Consider the following 21,468-nt stretch of genomic DNA (forward strand, 5'->3'; position numbering starts at 1 on the left):
GTTCGTAGACGTGGAAATCCGGTGGATTCGTAGGCGGATTGAGCGGTGGATTCGTAGACTTTAGTAAAATGGGAAAAGTTCAACCTCAATGATGATGAAAATCGATATTATGACTTTAATGTAACCGAACAGTGTTTGCATTTTGTGAAATATATAAAATATATCAGGTAAGTATGATCGGCGATGAAAATATGCTTAAAATAATAAAATATGCTTCACAGCGGTCCACGTCCGACAAATTCTGATAAATCATAGGCCGCTAATATATTAAATTCAGTTGTGTAAATTTAAACGATATGTGTTAGGTAAGTATCGTCATTCAACATTCAGCTACGCAGACCAGCAGAGAAGTAGCAGAAAACACTTCTTAAGAAAACACTTACATCTCCTACACACAGTATTTCGCAATCAAAACAACTCACCACTTCCTAATTAACGTCCCAGTTTGGGGAGGTAAACATTAGCGGGAACGTTCAGATGTACAGGTAAACAGTATCCAACACCTGTTCCTATGTTTTACAAAACAGTATACGACAGTGAAGTTGGTGAAGGTAGGGAAAGTTATGGAAATCAACTTCTGTATTAGGAGCACGGCGTGATCGTATATGATAATAATAATACGTGTATTTATAATGCGCTAAACTCCATTTACTAGAAGAAAGCTCATAGCGCAAACAATCAAAGCACAGCACATTATTACCCCCGATAACCCAAGCTGCCTGTGAGGCGCTAGATGGTTAATAATCACATGTCTTATCCCACAGGGTATATATATATATAGATTATATACTGAACATTCAATATGAAAACATATGATAAATGGATGGCTAAATCCATCGATGTATAGTAATTCGATCCTTTAATGAGGCAAGTCTAGATAAGCTGACAGCACGCCAGACTGTTAGAGTGATATGCATATTTTATAGAAATCATCATTTGAACTATTAATTATTACCTTATAGACTTGTGTAAGTGTATTGAATACCTGACAATGCGTTTGTTTCTTTTCAGTCTTTTCAGAAAACAAATTCACAATTTAAATGTTCCAAGGGCAGGTAACTCTCCACTTCAGCTAAATATCAACTCGTCAATGAGATGATGCTTGGCGTCTAGTTACCCCTTATTCTGAAGACATACCAATTATCTTCATTATGTCTAAATAGATCCACTATAAATAGTTTCTCTGGTTCGGATTGGACCATATATGTTCAGGTCAGGTGTAATTAAAGACAGGCGTGAAGCGCCTTAGACCTATCGTGTCGTGCAGTATAGATTTTCCGTTTGCTCTTGTTTTAGATCTGTTTATATCAGAAGTCAGCTTTTTGCTAACAAGTAACTGAAACGTCACAATGGCGAACAGACCTAAAGTTCCTATCCAGTCTACAGCTGGTGCCATTCCTATTCGGAATGAAAAAGGTATGTATACTATGTTTCTTTTCTGTTTGATGTTCATTAATAACATCTTCTAGATCAAGTCAGGTAAAGCCAGTGGTCATAAAGTAACAGGACTGCAGTCATCACACAGATTGCTGATATGTTCAAGGCGTTAAAATTCGGATAAGAAGGTCTGTGGTTCGAATCCCATCACAGGACTCGGAAATTTTAAGGCCACTGACCGACTGGGTGGGCCACTGAGTTGGCTCCCAATTTGAGGATGAGCACGCTCCTATCAAATTCTGCGAAATAAATCTCAGTTCCCTGCTATGAGATCAGGATTTACATTCTGTTGACAGGGGAGTATGTAACAGAGTATGGAACCAGGCATGGGTCAACCCTAGTGATGTGCTTACTTTGTCAGGGTTAATCATTTAGTTCATGTGCACAAAGTGTCTGACATCAGTTCAGATGGTCCATGATTGGAGTTTTTGTTTATGGAAGCTACAATAGCACGATTGATGTCATATATTCTCTGACAGTAGAAGCATGATAAGGAAACACAATCATAGCAGTCAAAGAGCCCACATAATCCTTGTTTAGTGGGTAAGACAGAGATGATTCACTGTTGTAGCTGTGTCCTTTTAATTGTCCGACAGTGGTGAGTCACTGTAGCTGTGAAATTGTAGCTGTGTCCATCAGTGCTTTTACTGTTGATAATCAACTACAGGCCAGTGATAGTTCTCCAACTGCAACAGTCTTATATTCTGCTGGGGGACGGGCGTTGGGTAGCCTAGTGGGTAATGTGTTCACTCATCATGGGTACAATGTGTGAATCCCATTTCTTTTGCTCCCTGCTGAAGTATTGCTAAAAGTGGCATAAAACTAAACTCACTCACTTATATTCTGATGGTGATTTTACAACAGCTTCCACAAGCTGACTCAGTAACATCAAAATGCCCATTGGTTAATGTCCTGAAAAAATATTTTTAAGCCCTAATTCCCAATCCATTTACATATTGATAAACCAGTTGTTTTGAATAAGAATGTATTTGAACCAAAAAATGTGAATGAGATGGGTTCCCTGCCTGGGCATCTGTTTCTGTGTATACAATAAAGTGACCAGGGCAAGGAACAGACTGTTTACTAACCAGAATATAACTGTTAAGTATCACAAGTGCAGCCAAGTGTTCAGTGGCAATTTGAGAGTTTGTAGTATTGAGTATAGTATTTGAGAGTTTGACATGCTTTGCCCATACTAAGTTTGTCATGGTTGTAAATTTATTTCAAAACAGTCAGGCAATCTAGATTTACATGATTACCTCTTCCATGTCTTGTCAAACATGTCCAAAGATTTTGAAAGCATTTGTCTTTTCCCACAGGTGACATTGCTATGGAGAAGGTGAAGGTCACACGATATGTGACGGGTAAACGGCCAGACTATGCCCCAGAAAGCAGCAGTGATGAAGAACAAGAACATTTTGAACTTGCACAAAAGAAAAAGCTGGTTGTTGAGGAAACTGAAGAAGTTGAAACAACAGCAAATGAGATTCAAGACAGAAGACTGAGACGACTGCAAGAAAGAGTGGTCGATGACAGTGACGATGAAGATGACAGGTTGATATGACTTTGTGATGTTGTTGTTTGTTTCCAGCTCAGTGAACAATTTAGCGATGGTATAAAAATAATTCTTTCATATTTGCAAGTTTGGTCATTGACTGAACCATGCTGAATGAACTAATCAACCCAAATCATCCAACTGATACTTTTTCAACCCTGTTCACAACTTCTGGTCCAAAATATCTATCTTCAATAACCTAAGAAAAATTCTTTGTGAGTTTGTCAGATTTTAATCATGCTATAGAAGCTTGTTGTTGAGTAAATCTTTTTATTGCTGTAATGGATAGATCATTTTATATGTGTAAAATGTGTTATGTTCATCGATCATCATTGGCATATGTGAAGGTGGCGATAGTTTGAACATGTTGACGTTATATACTGTAAGATGTATCTGTCTTCTTTACAAGCATATGACAAGTTTTGAGAATGGTTAAGTGTGTTCATGTTTTATAAAAAAATTGAAAACTAAGCACTAACAGGCATATGTACTTCCTTTGACTTTCAAAAGTTGAAAACCCGTGAAGATCCGGATTAGAATGAACCTTCAGTAACCCATGCTTGTCGTAAGAGGCGACTAACGGGATCGTGTGGTCAGGCTCGCTGACTTGGTTGACACATGTCATCGGTTCCCAGTTGAGCAGATCGATGCTCATGCTGTTGATCACTGGATTGTCTGGTCCAGACTCGATTATATACAGACCGCCGCCATATAGCTGGAATATTGCTGAGTGAGGCATAAAACTAAACTCACTCACTCACTCACTCAAAAGTTGAAGGCAGTGAAGTGAATGATATACAATGTACTTGTTTTAGCTAAATATTTTAAAGATCATTGTGAAGATATGATTAGAATCATGACTGTAAACACAGTAAATATTAATAATAATGCAATATTTTATACATTTAAGACTGGAAATGGTATTCAGCAAGCTTTTGCAAACATTTAACTCAGTATCTATACTTACAGAGTTGCACGTCATCGACGGGAGGTCATTGAACCGGAGATCATTCAATACATGTCTGAGGATGAAGATGATCGAGGTCGTGGTAAGGATGAGGAAGAAAGCAGTGAGGAAGAGGAGGAACTGGATGATGAGGTAAGAGCTGTGATTACTTTTGTCAAATGTTTGTGTTTGATAGTTGTGGTATAATTCTGTTCATGTGTAATAAAATGTGTTTCATCCTCTTTGTGAACATGGACAAGTTGATGACCAACAGAATTGACATTCATTTTTGAATATAAGGTTCTAGCATCTTAATAAGGCAAGTGGCTTTTAAAGACCATTACTTGTTTGAGGTACTAATATCTGTAGGCAGATATCACACTGAAAGTAAAAATGAGAAGATCCGTGTCATATGTCAAATCTACTACAGCATCTACAGCGACTTAAAACATCTCCCATTAATTGGTACACAATTCAGTATGAACATGATCAAGGCTGTAAGTCCCCATGGTCCTTAGTATGGTGATCTACTTTCAGTTTTTGGCAATTGTCAGCCTGTTTGTATTGTAGTGTCTATAGTTTTGGATTTACATGCTAGTTTTACATGTATATCTGTGAGGTTCTGGTTGTGTTTACTGTCGTCGACAGTTTATGTGTCATGAATGTGTAACTTGTTTTAGTCACGATATGGCTTAAATACTGCCGATGTGACTTAAAATCTCAACTCACTCAGTATGAAGGCATTTTTTGTCTCTTCTGTAATTAATATCACAAACATATGTCAGAGTTAAAGCACAGTAATGAAAGTACTATGTAGTCAGATGTGTTTATGGACTATGACAGATTGGCAACACTTCTTGCTTTTCAGGAAATTGAGCGTCGTCGAGCTTTATTGAGGCAGCGGGCGCTACAGAGGAGAGAAGATGAAGTGGAGGTATGTGTAGGAGAGATGTTTTTAACAGTGAAAGATATACAGTCAAGCACCGTTGTCTCGATATTCATGGGACCAAGGAAAAATATCGAGTTATCCGAACTTCGAGACATCCGACCAGGGCATATCGTCACATATCACTATGAAAGAAAACAAAACCCTTCTCAGAATGTTTTGATTCGAAACTATAATCCGTTATCAGTAGTGTTTAGTCGTAACAGTGAGTACTTCCTAATTAAATCCTTCTTAATTAATCGTAATTAAATAACAAACAAGTGACACCTTCAACTCAGTTAGCTCTAATTAGTTTACACTACCGCATCCCTTTGATTCATGCCGCACTGTGTGTCAACCTGTGGAAACAACCTCAATTCAGAGGGATACTTGCCCATGAAAGGTAGGTGAATATTGAGGCAAGTGGCTCATATCGAGTTAAAAGGGTAATTTTGCTTGTTGGGACCATGAAATTATATCGAGATATCTGAAATATCGAGACATCCGTATCAAGTTAAAAGAGTTTGAATAATGATAAGTTATGAAGGATTTTGCCGGGACCGAGATGTTATATCAAGACAACCGAGATATCGAGTTATCAGAGTTTGACACAATGGTGCTCGACTGTATATGATATTTGAAACCGTCTTACTTGTTGCCAGTTTAAATTCAGAAAGTGGTTACAGATGATTTCTAGACATCTTGCCATGTTTGTTGAACTAGGCAGGAGCTAGATGTTAGGCAATCCTACTCACATTTTACAACTAATCACTGTGCAGTGCACAGGTTTATCAACACAAATGTACAATTTGTTATTGCTATTTACTGTCAACATTATCTGATTGTCAACAAACAGTTGTTGGCAATGGTTATCATGTACACACTTGTCAGAGATATTGTAAAGCTCTGTGTTTCCAGCAAGAGGAGGTGTTGGGTTGTTGGAGGACAGAGATATTGAAGTCAGCAAGAGGAGAAGTCAGAGGGAGAAAGCGAGGAGGAATCATCTGAGTACGAGGAGTACACTGACTCCGAGGAGGAGACAGGTCCGAGGCTGAAACCTGTCTTTGTCAGGAAGTATGTATTAACTTCAGCCAGTTTTACCTGTGTTAAGAGGGCTGGCATTTATCCAGGATTGTAAATCAGGTGTAAATTTTGTGTGTGTGCGTGTGTGCACGGGCTGGGGGTGGGGAAGGTCATTATTTTGTTGAATTTCTTTTGAAATTCTATTTTATCTTCTTGAATTCAGGGATATTTGATCATTATCATTAGACAGCATTCTAAGCAGTTACGTAAAACTTACCTTTATGCTTAGAGAGACATAAAATCATATTCACTCACTGGCATGGTAAGCAGCTGAAAGTATGGGTGACTGCTGCACAAAGCAACACACAGGTCAATATAGTTGGTAATTTGAGGATACTTTTACAACTTAAGTGATTATGGGGAACTATTTTTATCGCACAGACATGTTTGAATAATGTTCATGGCATAGATCCATAGTTTGTTCTGTAGTTTTGAAGTGTTGACTGAGTACATCTGTTTGAGTTGGGTAGTCATGGTGGTATTGGTTGATCTCCTTTAGGAGAGATCGTATCACTATCCAGGAGAAGGAGAGAGAAGAGCAGAAGTATCGGGACCAAGAGACAGACATGAAGAAGCTGGCCGAGGAAAGGAGGAAACAGACTCTCAAGGTCAGGCTATTGTCACATTGCAGTTCAGTTACACGCACATTCTACATTCTTTTTCATATAGTCCTCCTTGGGGTACATATAAGCATTTAAATGTCCATTTAAAATCCCTGCGACAGTTGTAACAATATTTGAATAAAAATATTTACAAAACAAAAAACTACGTTTTTGTCTTGTGAGACCACCCCTACAGGGCCCCACGGACCCCTACAGCCAAGAGCAGGTAACTCTAGCCTATAACCTCGTACCTCACTTTCCATGCTGTAGTTTGACTGACTAGACGTGGTGTCCAGATCGACAAGAGAGTTGATTTTTTAAATTCCCTGCTAAAAGATGAGTGGTTCCGGAACAGCTACTGCATGTATTGTTCTCTTTTTTCCCTGCATGGGTGATTTAGAGATTGTTTCTGAAATTTTTTCATTCATCTTTTGTTGTAACATTGTACCCATCCCTGTCGGCTTGCAATGTGCTTGTCAAGATGGCGGATGGGTACCTTCGCTATGCTCACCTTTTCATTGTATCCTCTTAAGGTTATTCAATGTTTAGTGTAGTTATAGTGTCTCAATTATGTTTGAAGTTAGCACGTTAGGGCGTGTTTTCCGCTGCTAGCATTTTTTCCTATATACAATTTTTTTCGTATTATGGTGGTATATTGAGGCATATCCAGCATAAATTTTGCTGGTGTTCAACTTAATGCTTGCTCTATCTTTCACATGTATGTGTTAGTTACATTAGCATTAGTTTTTATCGCCCATGCGTGTCTTTTATGTATATGTTATAAGGGCAGGTTGTTGCAAGGTTTTTCACTTTTTGCAGTTTAAAACCTGCGCTTCGTGCCTTGCATCTATCCCCGTGAAAGACACTCATGAGGTGTGTTTGCGGTGTCTTACGGAGGGTAAACATGACGAGAAGGGTTGTCCAGCGTGCGAACGTTTTTCCCCCAAGACTATTAAGTCTCAAAGGGCGGATCCGCTGTTCTACAGCAACTTAATCAGGGCGGGGGGTGATATCTGGGCCCAGGTATCCCCATCCAAGCGTTCACCAAAAAAAGGGGTCTTCTGGAGCTGCCTCCTCTACAGAGTCAGCTCCTAAAAAAGCTAAGGTCGTCAAGAAGACCTCTACTAACCCTGTCTCTACCCCTGTCTCTACTCCTGTATCTACCTCCCCTACACCTACTGTTACTTCAGCCCCTGTAGTTACATTCAATACTTTATCAACTTTATTTCAGGAGCAGATGTTGTCCGTGAAATCTTTGATTCACAGGGCGCTAGCAGGGTTCCGCATGGAGCTCAGCAGCCTGTCGTCAGGGATGGATCGGACGCATCTAGGGGGGTTGGATGCGGCCCAAGTTTAGGCTCGGGGATCGCTCCTCCCTCCGGGCAGCTTGATCCGAGCTTGGGCTCTGGAGATAGCTTGCCTAGGGCACCTTGTGGCGACCTAGCTTCGGGCTGAGGTTCGTCACAGGCGCGTCGCGCCGGCGAATCAGGTCTTGACCTGTCTTCGCCTGATGCCCCGACCGGCAGCCGCCCTGGCGCTGACCGGGTCGGGGACACCTCGGCGGCCTGTGTGCAGTCTGGGTTGCCCGGGAAGCCTGTAGGGGCAGGTTCTTCTCAGGCGGCCCGGCATGGGTTCCACCAGGGGTCAGAGTGACCCGAGCCTTTTGGCTCCACTTGATCTTCTGAGCACTTCGTGTTCGGCATCAGTGGCGCCCTCGGCGACCTCTCTTGATTATGAGAGTACGGGAGCCGGGGAGTGTGTAGATGTCGACATGGAGGAGGATGAGGAGAGAGAGGAGTCAGAAGTTGGGGTTCAGTACTCCTTCGGGTCGTCCCTGCGGCAAGTTCGCGAACTTATTGCTGGAAGTGCTGCCCCAGGTGGCTATACGGTTCAGGTTCAGGCGATCGAGAGGAGATTAGACTCCAGGGGGAGACTTTGTGCTAGCCGGGTCGCCGAGGTGCGTTTGCACATTCTGCCATCACTGGTGAGTGAGGTAGTGAATCCTCTGCTGACTGGTGCACGGTCTCGGTTTGATTTACCGGACGTAGGCAAGCGGTATCAGTTGGGGGAGGATTCACTATTTGAGCCGCCAGTGGTGGACGAGTGTGTGTTTGCCCCAGTTACCCTCGGGGGGTCGTCCACGTCCTCCCTGGCTCCGGCCAGGCAAGGCAGGCGGCTACCACCTTTTCAAGCCAATGCACCCATGCTGAAGTCTGCATACCGGTCCTTTGAGGAGGTTTACCGGTGTGCAGCTCAACAATTACGCGTGGCTGTCCACTCTGCTTACCTGTCGGCATTACAGGGGCAGCTAGTGGACCAGAGCGCTACCGGTGATGACTTGTCGGCACCCGTGCTCGCACGCCAGCTCACTGACGTTTGCTCTCATCTGGCTAGGGACAGCATTAGGTGCTGTGCCAGCCAGATGATGGGTGCTGTCATGGGCATGCACAGGCTTTGGCTTTCAGTGGCACGTTACTCTCCAGCCACGCAACAGGCGCTACTTTCCCTGCCTTTCACAATGGGGTCTTCCCTATTTCCTGGGGCATTACAAGTAGTGCGAGGAGGCCGCGGAGGCGGTGTCAACTTTCAAGGATTCTAAACCCTTGTTAGAACACCCCTCCACTTTTCGCCAACGACCTTCCCCTCTTGCTGCTGCGTATCCTTCTGCCTCGGCAAGGGAGCCTGCAAAGTGGACTGCCCCTTTGCGGAGCAAGTGTAGCAAGAGAGCACGAGGCAAGGGCAGGCCTGCTCAGTCACAGCAGCCTTTTCGGGGCAAGGGGAAGCCAGCCCCGGCTTCCCATTGATTCTTCCCTCAGAGCCCTTACTGCCCCCCACACAAGCAAGCGGAGACTTGCCGACTGTGGGGGTGCATTGCCTTCTGCCAAACATCCCTGTAGGCGGCCGGCTGTCCCTATTCCTTCGGGAATGGGAGGCAGCCACTTCAAATCCCTGGGTCCTGTCCACATTCAGGGATGGCCATTTGCCACAGTGGAGGCGGGACCCACCGTCCTTCTCAGGGGTTCGACACACGCCAGTGCCAGCCTCCAGAGAGAAGGCGGACGTGCTCCGTGCCGAGGTTCAGTCCTTACTGGACAAGGCAGCCATCGAGGTGGTTCCGGAAGGTCAGCAAGGAGAGGGGTTTTATTCCACTTACTTCCTAGTGACCAAGAAGGACGGAGGGTTCAGACCCATTCTGAATCTCAGAGGGTTGAACAAGTTAATAGAGGTACCGTCCTTTAGGATGGAGACACTCAGGTCAGTGATCTCATCCGTCGAGACAGGGGATTGGCCTACGTCAATCGATCTCAAGGACGCATACCTCCATGTACCGATGCACCCCAAGTTCAAGAAGTACGTTCGGTTCTCCTTCGACGGGATGTGCTACCAGTTTCGTGTGCTCCCCTTAGGCATCTCCACGGCGCCACGGGTGTGCACCAAATTTAATTTAATCCCAGCTCAGTTAGCCAGGTCATAGGGCAGGTGCTGTTACCCATACCTGGACGACTGGCTTCTCAGGGCACAAGGCCAACAGTTAAGCAGAGAATCCACACTGCGTGTGATGGATATTCTGGTGAAACTGGGCTGGATTATCAATCTCAAGAAATCAGAACTCGTTCCAACGCAGGATCTGCCACTGGATGATTTCAGCGAGTCCATACTTGCAGAGCTATGAGACTTTCGAGCGGCCAGTGGTTGATTCCTCACTTGCGGTGGTGGTGGGACGGAGGGGAACTTGTCCAGGGGATCCTCTGACACACCCGACACCTTCCCTCTCAATTCAAACTGACATTTCCCTCACATGCGACCACTCCTGGTCTTGGGCGACCACTCAGTCTCAGGCCTATGGCCGGAGCAAGAAGTCAGCCTGCACATCAATGTGTTAGAATTGAGAGCAGTCCGCCAGGTGTTCGAGAGCTTTCTAGAATTTGTCCGTGGCCAAGTGATTCGTCTAGAAATGGACAATCAGACGGCCATGACTTACATTCTAAAGCAAGGCGGCACAGTGTCCCCATCACTTCTTCAGGAGGCGTGGCAGTTTCTACTGTGGTGCGACCAGTTCAACATTCGGGTTTTGCCTGTTTATCTCCCGGGGTAGACAGCGTGCGTGCAGATGCTCTCTCACTGCGTATACTAGCCCCACACGAAAGTGGATGCTCGACCGGGGATATCGGGATTATCTCCCAGTTGTTGGTCGTTCCAGGTGGATCTGTTTTGCGTCTGGGGTGACGAATCAGATTCCTGTGTTTTGTCCTCGGATTCGGATCCGAGAGCGATAGCCAACGACGCCTTTCAGCTAGATTGGACGGGCAGGGTACTGTGGGCGTTCCCACCAATACCGCTGATTCCCAAGGTCCTGTCTCAGCTAGCCGCTCAACCAGCTCGACTACTTGTGCTCCTTGTACCCCTTTGGTCGGCTCAAAGCTGGTTTCCGGTAATCCTCAGGTTTCTGGCTCAGCCTCCTGTACTATTACCTTTTCGACCGGACCTCCTATCCCAGAACGGAGCGCCCCACCCGAATCCCAGGATTCAGTGGGTGGTTTGGCAGCTGTCTGGAATCGCCTCCAAGCGAGAGGAATTCCTGCACCAGTTGCAGACACAATTCTGGCTTCGCGGAGGGATTCGACAAATGTTCAGTATGAGGATAGATGGGCCTGTTATGCGCTGGTGTGTCAACAGGGGATTCTTCGATCCCTTTTCTGCAGATTTAGTCTCTGTGTTAGAATTCCTCCAGTCTCGGTTGGAAGCCGGTTTAGCGGCTTCAACTGTTTGATGATATTCAACGGCTATTTCGGCATTTCATATTCCTGTTGACGGTGCACTCTTGGGGCAGCACCCTCTTGTTCAGCGCTTTTTAGCAGGCGTGGACAGAATCCGTCCGACTATCCGGCAGATTAGTCCCCCGTGGGACTTGTCAATCGTTCTTGATTGGCTGTCTGGTCCTCTATTTCACAATCTGTCGGCTCTTTCCCTCCAGCTGTTAACGTGGAAGGCAGCTTTTCTTGTGGCGGTAACTTCGGGCAGGCGGGTAGGCGATATCCATGCAATGTCAGCCGACCTCGCGCTATCTGTTTTTCATAAAGACAGAGTTGGCATTCGGTTGCCTGATACATACTGTCCTAAGAGAGATAGTGCCTTTCAGGTAACGGCGCCTATTGAGCTCTTGGCTTTCACACAGCCTTCCCTGCCCAGTACCTCTCTACGACGTACTCACGTCTTAGATGTCCGTAAGAACCTTAAGGCTTATATCAAACGAACAAGGGGTATCCGTAAGGGTAACCAATTGTTTTGCTGTTATGGCGGGGGCAAGGCTGGTCTTGCGGCGAACAAGCAAACCATTTCCTAGGTGGCTTGTCTCTGCCATTTGTATGGGATATAAGCACAAAGGTCGTATACCACCTAAAGGGTTGAGGGCTCATTCGGTTAGGGCAGTGGCTACGTCGAAGGCATATGCTGCAGCCCTGCCCATTGAGGAGATCTGCTCAGCGGCTATATGGAGCCGACCGAGTACGTTCATCCGTCACTATCAACTTGACAGACACTCAAGCTAGCGTGCTCGGTTCGGTCAGTCAGTTCTCTCCAGTGGGCAGGGTTCCACCTCTCTGGCCGATTGAGCTTTCGAGGTTTTAAGACATGAACCATTTATCTGCCGATTTTACCTGGTGTTGGGTATCTAGAACTTTCCTACCTATTCCCTTGGTGTTGGGTTTTATGGTGGTGGTTTTATCCCATGTACTGTGCATTTCTCAGTACTGCTCTAGTCCTATTGCCTTGGAAACCTTTGCTTGTATTGTACGGCAAAATATTTCTGGGTTTATTGATAAATTCCCTTATCTTTGCTTCTGACTACTTACGGGAGGGAGGGGGGATTATTTGAGCAGTTTACATTAGCGAGGTTTCGCGTTATAAACATAATATGTTTGACCCCTGACCCTGGCTCATGCCCCGGCCCGATTGGCTGTGGTGGACACGTGACCAGGTAAGTGAGCTTTTCTGCTATTTTTAGCTCGGGAATTACTCTCCTTGTCGGGGTTGTGTTTATACAGACAGAATACCGCTCACTAGCTCAGTCTTTAGGAGTCTGTCTTATGCTTATATGTACCCCAAGGAGGACTATATGAAAAAGAATCGAACTAACCTGTAGAGGTTTCAGATTCTTTGAATATAGTCCTCCTTGGGGTACGGCCACCCACCTCCCCACATTCTGTCTGATTCGTTCAGCATGGAAAGTGAGGTATGAGGTTATAGGCTAGAGTTACCTGCTCTTGGCTGTAGGGGTCCGTGAGGCCCTTTAGGGGTGTTCTCACAAGACAAAAACGTAGTTTTTTGTTTTGTAAATATTTTTATTCAAATATTGTTACAACTGTCGTAGGGATTTTAAATGGACATTTAAATGCTTATATGTACCCCAAAGAGGACTATATTCAAAGAATCTGAAACCTCTACAGGTTAGTTCACGTTTTTGTAGTCGCTAGACAGTTGAAGACATTACAGACACAAAACAGTTGAAGACTCTGAACAGTTGCAGACATTGTAGACTCTGAACAGTTGCAGACCCTAGACAGTTACATACACTGGACACTTGCAGACATTGTAGACTCTGAACAGTTGCAGACATTGTAGACTCTGAACAGTTGCAGACATTGTAGACACCCTAGACAGTTACATACACTGGACACTTGCAGACATTGTAGACTCTGAACAGTTGCAGACCCTAGACAGTTACATACACTGGACACTTGCAGACATTGTAGACTCTGAACAGTTGCAGACCCTGAACACTGGACACTTGCAGACATTGTAGACTCTGAACAGTTGCAGACCCTAGACAGTTACATACACTGGACACTTGCAGACATTGTAGACTCTGAACAGTTGCAGACATTGTAGACTCTGAACAGTTGCAGACCCTAGACAGTTACATACACTGGACACTTGCAGACATTGTAGACTCTGAACAGTTGCAGACATTGTAGACTCTGAACAGTTGCAGACCCTAGACAGTTACATACACTGGACACTTGCAGACATTGTAGACTCTGAACAGTTGCAGACCCTAGACAGTTACTGACACTGGACACTTGCAGACATTGTAGACTCTGAACAGTTGCAGACCCTAGACAGTTACATACACTGGACACTTGCAGACATTGTAGACTCTGAACAGTTGCAGACATTGTAGACTCTGAACAGTTGCAGACCCTAGACAGTTACATACACTGGACACTTGCAGACATTGTAGACTCTGAACAGTTGCAGACATTGTAGACTCTGAACAGTTGCAGACCCTAGACAGTTACATACACTGGACACTTGCACACTTGTAGAGACAGTTGTAGACTCTGAACAGTTGCATTGTAGACTCTGAACAGTTGCAGACCCTAGACAGTTACATACACTGGACACTTGCAGACATTGTAGACTCTGAACAGTTGCAGACATTGTAGACTCTGAACAGTTGCAGACCCTAGACAGAACACTTGCAGACATTGTAGACTCTGAACAGTTGCAGACCCTAGACAGTTACATACACTGGACACTTGCAGACATTGTAGACTCTGAACAGTTGCAGACATTGTAGACTCTGAACAGTTGCAGACCCTAGACAGTTACATACACTGGACACTTGCAGACATTGTAGACTCTGAACAGTTGCAGACATTGTAGACTCTGAACAGAACAGTTGCAGACCCTAGACAGTTACATACACTGGACACTTGCAGACATTGTAGACTCTGAACAGTTGCAGACATTGTAGACTCTGAACAGTTGCAGACCCTAGACAGTTACATACACTGGACACTTGCAGACATTGTAGACTCTGAACAGTTGCAGACATTGTAGACTCTGAACAGTTGCAGACCCTAGACAGTTACTGACACTGGACACTTGCAGACATTGTAGACTCTGAACAGTTGCAGACCCTAGACAGTTACATACACTGGACACTTGCAGACATTGTAGACTCTGAACAGTTGCAGACCCTAGAGACTCTGAACAGTTGCAGACATTGTAGACTCTGAACAGTTGCAGACCCTAGGCAGTTGCAGACCCTAGACAGTTACTGACACTGGACACTTGCAGACATTGTAGACTCTGAACAGTTGCAGACCCTAGACAGTTACATACACTGGACACTTGCAGACATTGTAGACTCTGAACAGTTGCAGACCCTAGACAGTTACATACACTGGACACTTGCAGACATTGTAGACTCTGAACAGTTGCAGACCCTAGACAGTTACATACACTGGACACTTGCAGACATTGTAGACTCTGAACAGTTGCAGACCCTAGACAGTTACATACACTGGACACTTGCAGACATTGCAGATGCTAGACAGTTGCAGACATTGTAGACACAAGGCAGTTGCAGCTATTGTAGACACTAAACAGTTGAGGATTAACAGACCTGAGACATCTGCAGACATTGCCATCACAATGGCAGTGGTAGACATTTCAGACTCAAGACAAGTTAAAAGGTGCACAAAATGTACACACTGAGAGTCTTCTTTGTATTGTTAATTATCCATTTTACTCATTCTTCATCTAAATATATGACTCATACTTGATCTGCTGTTGTAGATGGTGGAGGACGAGGCACGTCGGGAGGTGGAGGAACAGCACAAGATGAAGGACGCCCTGGACCTGGTGCCTACAGATGATGAGAATGATGAGGAGGAGTACGAGAGCTGGAAGGTTCGAGAGTTGAGGAGACTCAAGCGAGACAGAGAAGAGAGAGAAAAGTAAGCACTGAGAGTTGGAGAGATTAATGGGAGATTCTCTTATCACTGTCACTCAATGAAAACTACTATGTCTTGCAATATAAAACCCTATATCGGTTACACTTACTTGGGTTGTCAGTCCAGATTTGAAGAGGTCATTATGCGACGATGTCGTATTGGCCACACTAGATATACGCATGAGTACCTATTAAAAGGTGAGGATCCTCCGTTTTGTATCCCTTGTGAGGAACGAATCACGGTCAAGCATGTCTTGCTTGACTGTGTTGAGTACTCCATCACAAGGGATATCTATTTCAAATCCAGAACTATGAAGGATCTTTTACTAATGTAAGTCCTCATTTAATTATTGCTTTTTCAAAAGAATTAAATTTGTTAACAGATTTGTAAATAGCTAAATATTTTATGATTGAAAGTTTGAATTAGTAACATAGATTGTTAGTGGCTGTATCCTCGAGGGGGTTAAAGTACTGTAAAATTATTGTCCTCCTGAGAGATGCACGAAGTCCCAAAACATTCAAAGTCAATTTCAACTTTCCGTTTTTAATCATTAGAATATTTGTAATTTTAATGTATGGCTAGATATGTCTTAATTGCTAACGGCTGAGGGATGATATAAATCCAGCTAGGGCCCATGCAGGAAGCAAATGTACTGTAAGTCCCCATGGTCCCCTAGTATGGTGATCTACCTTCAGTTGTTGGCGATCTATAGCCCATTTTTAGATTGTGTTGTCCCCTATGGTTAAAATGTTTTAGATTCAATTACTAGTTTTACATGTCTATCTGTGATACTCTAGTTGTTTTACTGTCCTTCGTCGGCAGGTGTATTATAATATACATATATTTTATTTCAATATCAAATGTTCTCGTCACGATATGGCTGAAATATTGCCGATGTGACGTTAAATATTAACTCACTCACTCACTCACTATGTCTTGCAATAGTGCCTACTTGCAAATCCACAGATCCAAGGTACCTGCTCATTAAAATGCATCCGCAGTTGTCATATTTGTGAAAATGTAGTGGCCCGTAGCTCTGTGTACCAGGATTTCTTGTATTTGAGCCCATGCAAAATACAGCCCATGTGCCTAAAATTGGGATTTTCATCCATCTTTTGGCCCTAGGGCCTTAATTAAGATTTTGCATATTTATTTGTTGGGAGTGATGTCCCTTGGTAAAAGCATGTGATGAATCTCAGTATTTACAACATTCATAATGCAATCAGGGTATTCCTGTGTACAGAACTCACTGGACTCCTGAGACAGGTCAGATACTTCTCACTAAAATAGGGGCGGTGGGGTAGCCTAGTGGTTAAAGCGTTGGCTCGTCACGCGAAGACCGGTTAGAATCCCCACATGGGTACAATAGCCCATTTCTGGTGTCCCCCCATTGATGTTGCTGGTATATTGCATAAAACCAAAACTCAGTCAGTCAGTCTCACTAAAATAGACCACTTAAATACAGTTCCAAAATTTAAAACCTGGGCTTAATTATGTTTTTTATAACTTGATTACCGAAGGAGTGATTTATCATTATTAAGCCAAGGTCTAAAATCCAAAAATACTCAGTTCAGAGCCCAGGTCATAAATCAGGCAAAGTAATGCAGCATAGGTAATGATATTATGCCACTGTTCACCCGGTAGTAAATGGGTACCAGGTAGGATGTAATGCTAATGTGACTGATATCCATCTAACACCTCATGAGCAGCTTGGGTTGTATACTGCCAAGGGAGCTGGGAAGGAAAATCGAGTACCCATTTACCAGAGTAACAAGTTTTGACTTGTGAATAGGAAGCTAGCGCTTAACAGTGGAATAAATTTGAAAGCTCTGAACCACAGTTATTATAAATATTTCTCATGATCTTTTCTGTAAGAAAATACAGCTTAATGTGTGTTTCCTGATTACAGTTAGAGACATCAGATCACTCCTATCCTGTCAAATATGTGGTCATCGTAGAATTGTTTATCTTTTGTCAAATATTAACAAAATGTAACGTAGTCTGATAAGTAGTGCAATGTGAGGCTAGAAAATGTGATGGTAATTATCTGTGTATTTCCAGCACGGAGAAGGAGAAGACTGAGATTGAGAAGGTGCGGGGTATGACAGAGGAGGAACGCCGCGTGGAGTTCCGCAACAACCCCCGCCAGGTCACCAACAAGGCCCTCAAGGGGAAGTACAAGTTCCTGCAGAAGTACTACCACAGAGGCGCCTTCTTCATGGTCAGTGGAAGATGCTGTTGTTACCGCATCATTTTGACAGGACTTGTGCTGGTTATCGCTCACAATATGCAGATTGATCAGAGCTGAGGAATATTAATTCATAGTATTCGAAGTACTACTACTACAACTGATAGTAATAATGCTAAATTTTGAGCCTAGAATCCAACGCAATGCTGTTCTCTGGCGTTACTTTATTACCCTGACGGAATTGTATTTTCAAAGCTGCTACTAAGCGCTTCGCGCGACCTATAGGTCCGTACATCCGCATCTCAGGTACCCATTTTAAACAGCTGGGTGGACTGAGTGCAATGTGGACGAAGTGCCTTGCCCAAGGACACAACACAGTATGAGACCCAGGTCACAAATTTTTGGTGTCTCCACCGGGATTCGAACCTGGGCCTTTGGTGTGAGAGGCCAGCATGCTGACCACTACACCACTGTGCTATCAGAACCTTAAGATATTATTCTTTCTCGTGTTCAAAATTCTAGTGAATTTAAAAGGTCTTGCTATATACTTAGCATGGACATACCTGTCTAAATTAACTTGAAAGCAGAGCAGAAAATAAAATAATTATTTGCTTGTGCTCTATATGGGTACCAATGGACTGTTTGTGTAAGTCTCTGCAATTGGTTGTGTAGGGTTGTGTCCCTTAAGCTTGCCAGACACTTATGATGATGAGTTTGAATCCCAGTTTGTCTTCATTAGGTTTGTCAGATCCATACCCATGCTTGTTTTTTCTCTTATCACTGTCACTTAATGAAAGGACAATCATCTCAGACCTGTGCCACTAAGGAATTTCCTCCCATATTAATTTGACACACCATGATATAAGTGAGTGAGTGAGTTAATATTTATAGTCACATCGGCAGTATTTCAGCCATATCGTGACTGATACAAGTGAAATACTGCTCAAACCCATATTAAACTCAGCTCATTGTCACTAATGTGCTATTGATCATGTTCTGGCGTGAAAACTTATTTAACAATGCCAATAGGAATCTGCACTTTACACTGGCAGATGTTATATGGAATATCCAAGGAAAGGATGTGTCTCATGTAAAAGTGTGGATCTTGTCATTGTCAATCCATACCTTGTTATATCTCCTCATGTTTGTGTTGTAGGATGATGACGAAGGTGTCTTCAAGAGAGACTTCTCTGCCCCAACACTGGAGGATCACTTTGACAAAACTATCCTGCCTAAAGTCATGCAGGTGTGTACTCAGATTGTCAACCCCAGCAATAGTGTCCATACTAGGGCTGGGACGGGTACTCGGGTACTCGAATCGGGGTCGGGTACAGCTGGAATCGAGTCCTATTTCTTGGAATCGAGTAACTGGAAAGATGACAAGGGCAGATAATAACTTGTCTTTTTCATAATTGACTTAACACACATTTACGTCATTGTATTGTCCGATTAATGAAGGTTATTATTTATGACTGTAATTTATCTGAGCATGAGCAGTGAGTAGTCAAATTACAGTAACAGCAGGAACGAAAGGTTCTGTGTTTTAACGAGGAATGTAAGTAATGGTGTTACTCTTTATATTGGTTTAACAGACGTAAATTAAATAGCCTAAGATCTGTTTTAATGTCTTATTGCCATCCTTTCAAGTTTTCTATAATACTCTCTGTCAACTTGGATTGAATATTCAGAAAGTTGACGGAAGCCCTGTATTTCTTACTTTTCCGGGTACTCGATTCCGATTCGGGTAAGTACATGCGGGTACTTGATTCCATTTTTTCCTACCCGTCCCAGCCCTAGTCCATACAGTCTGTAGATACTAGAAGTTTGTATTCTATGCTTGATATGACCAGGTATTCATTTCAAAACAGTTTGTTGACAGAATGTTTTCCTTCTACCGCGGATCAGAAATGAACATTTGATTGAGTATTTATGAGGAGAAATTGGTTGCATTTAGGGACTGGTCATTTAGTTTTGGGCTGGCTTGGCCTAGTCTGGACTTAGGACTGTGTATATTCAGAACAGTTAGTAGACAGAATGTTTTACTGCTGCAAGAAAGGAAGGCTTGAGTATTACTGAGGTTAAGTTGGTGGAAATGCTGTGGACATAAGCTGAACTGGTCATTCAGTACTGGGCTGGGCTGGGCTGGGCTGGCCCTGGGCTGGGCAAAATTGCTCTTAGGACTGTGTCATATTTTGCTGACCATGTGTTGTGACAATGTTTCATATCCTAGTGAAACTTACAGTGCACTGGATCCAGAACTGCTTGTATTACAGTTGTTGATACTGGCTACTATTGTTTGCAGGTCAAGAACTTTGGTCGTTCTGGTCGGACGAAGTACACACACTTACTGGACCAGGACACCACCCAGTTTGATTCCCCCTGGATATCTGACACTGCTCAGAATCTCAAGTTCCATGCTGCCAAGGGTGGCGGGATGAAGCAGCATTTTGATAAACCCACGGTCAAGAGGAAGTAACGGATGCCCTCCCACTTAGAACTTGAACTGAGCGAATGATGGAGTCATCAGATCTCCATTATATTTAAAGCCACTTTAGTATGTTTCTGGTCGTGTTGGGTCCGAAGAGGATGCGGGATCAGAAACATATATCTTTGTGAGGGGTGGCCTGTTACAGGTTAAGATCAGAGGAGATGTGTATTAAAACTGAAAACTGGTGAAAGATCTATAGTGCAGTGTCAAGGCTGCATAACATCACATGTAGAAAGGAAAGCCATGAAAAGATGTCTTGTGTTGTGAGATATTTCCTCAAAGCAATGGGCTATGGATGATCAACATCTGGATGTACATTTGGGGTTGGGGGGAGGCATCACTTGACAGCAATAAAGACTTGACAGTATATGGTTGAGGGGAAGGGAGGCAAGGGGTTGAATATAAATATCCGTCATGATCATGAAGAAAATTGGCATTTGTTGGTTTTAAGATCGGAAGATAAATAAATATTCATGAGATACTATATTGGTTTCTCAAGGAAAATCAGGATAGCTTATTGTTCTCAAGAGAATTCACAAGGACTTATTATTTACATATGTGTTCGTATTTTAATAAATCATGCATTGTACATAATAACATTGTCATACATTGTATGAAATAAAAAAGATGAAATGTTCCAGATGTATGTTTTCTTCATTAAAACACTTTTGCTGGAACCTGTTGTATTCTGTCAGTTATACTGACAGTTTATGTCATCAACATGGGTGAAAATTGGTTATGATGGTCATCATCTATTAGGATGTCATTACACAATGTTTATTTAGCTAACCAGTTAGAATTGATCTTCAGTAACCATTCTTGTCGCAAGAGGTGACTAACGGGATCGCCTGGTGAGGCTCGCTGACTTGGTTGACACATGTCATCGTATCCCAATTGCGTAGAACGATGCTCATTATGTTGGTCACTGGATCGTCTGGTCAGGATTCCATTATTTACATATATCTGAAATATTGCTGAGTGTGGAGTTAAACAACAAACCAGCCAGCCAACCAGTTTATGCAGCAGTGGAGTCTGATTGAGGTACACAACTGACATGACCGCCTCCCTGGTGTAGTGGTTAGAGTGTCCGCCTGGAGAGCGGAAGGTCGCGGGTTCGATCCCCGGCCGCGTCATACCAAAAGACGTTAAAATATGGTACTTGTTGGTCCCTGCCTGGCGCTCGGCATTAATGGGTACAACAAGGACTGGTCGGCTCGGAGTCAGTATAATGTGTCTGAGTGGGGTATTCATGCTTCACTGCGGCATGGTATCTCAGTGGGCTAGCACTATAAAACCAGCTTAAGTCTGGGCTAGTACAAGCAGCCCCACATACACATACACACATATGCACGCTGTCATATGAGCGAATTATTCTCCAGTACGACGTTAAACCCAATTTCACCTCACCTCACCTCACACAACTGACAGAATACAAATGGATGTAAAGGATCACTTAAATTTCTGTTTTTGTGAACCACATCTCACGAGAATTAACAGAAAACA

At 43.5% G+C, this 21,468-nt stretch overlaps 1 protein-coding gene across 1 annotated transcript; it reads left to right on the forward strand.

Moving 5' to 3' along the window:
- Nucleotides 1-1,062: 1,062 nt before the first annotated feature.
- On the forward strand, nt 1,063-20,602 carry LOC124288634 (microfibrillar-associated protein 1-like). The gene is made up of 10 exons (XM_046725187.1): nt 1,063-1,416; nt 2,757-2,991; nt 3,962-4,091; nt 4,807-4,889; nt 5,824-5,937; nt 6,446-6,554; nt 15,132-15,292; nt 17,351-17,510; nt 18,634-18,723; nt 19,780-20,602. The coding sequence occupies exons 1-10, from the start codon at nt 1,350-1,352 to the stop codon at nt 19,951-19,953; spliced, it is 1,323 nt and encodes a 440-aa protein (XP_046581143.1). The 5' UTR covers nt 1,063-1,349; the 3' UTR covers nt 19,954-20,602.
- The last annotated feature ends 866 nt before the right edge of the window (nt 20,603-21,468 follow it).

Source organism: Haliotis rubra, unplaced genomic scaffold, assembly GCF_003918875.1.
Source record: "Haliotis rubra isolate DU_JTF1 unplaced genomic scaffold, ASM391887v1 Scf421, whole genome shotgun sequence".
Lineage (NCBI taxonomy): Eukaryota > Metazoa > Mollusca > Gastropoda > Lepetellida > Haliotidae > Haliotis > Haliotis rubra.

What these genes read in the sequence shown, in the direction of transcription:
- LOC124288634 (XM_046725187.1), top strand. Translation starts at nt 1,350, where the DNA reads ATGGCGAACAGACCTAAAGTTCCTATCCAGTCTACAGCTGGTGCCATT. An exon ending in AAACCTGTCTTTGTCAGGAA is followed by an intron (nt 5,938 to 6,445) that starts GTATGTATTAAC and finishes GATCTCCTTTAG; the next exon opens with GAGAGATCGTATCACTATCC. An exon ending in TCCTGCCTAAAGTCATGCAG is followed by an intron (nt 18,724 to 19,779) that starts GTGTGTACTCAG and finishes TATTGTTTGCAG; the next exon opens with GTCAAGAACTTTGGTCGTTC.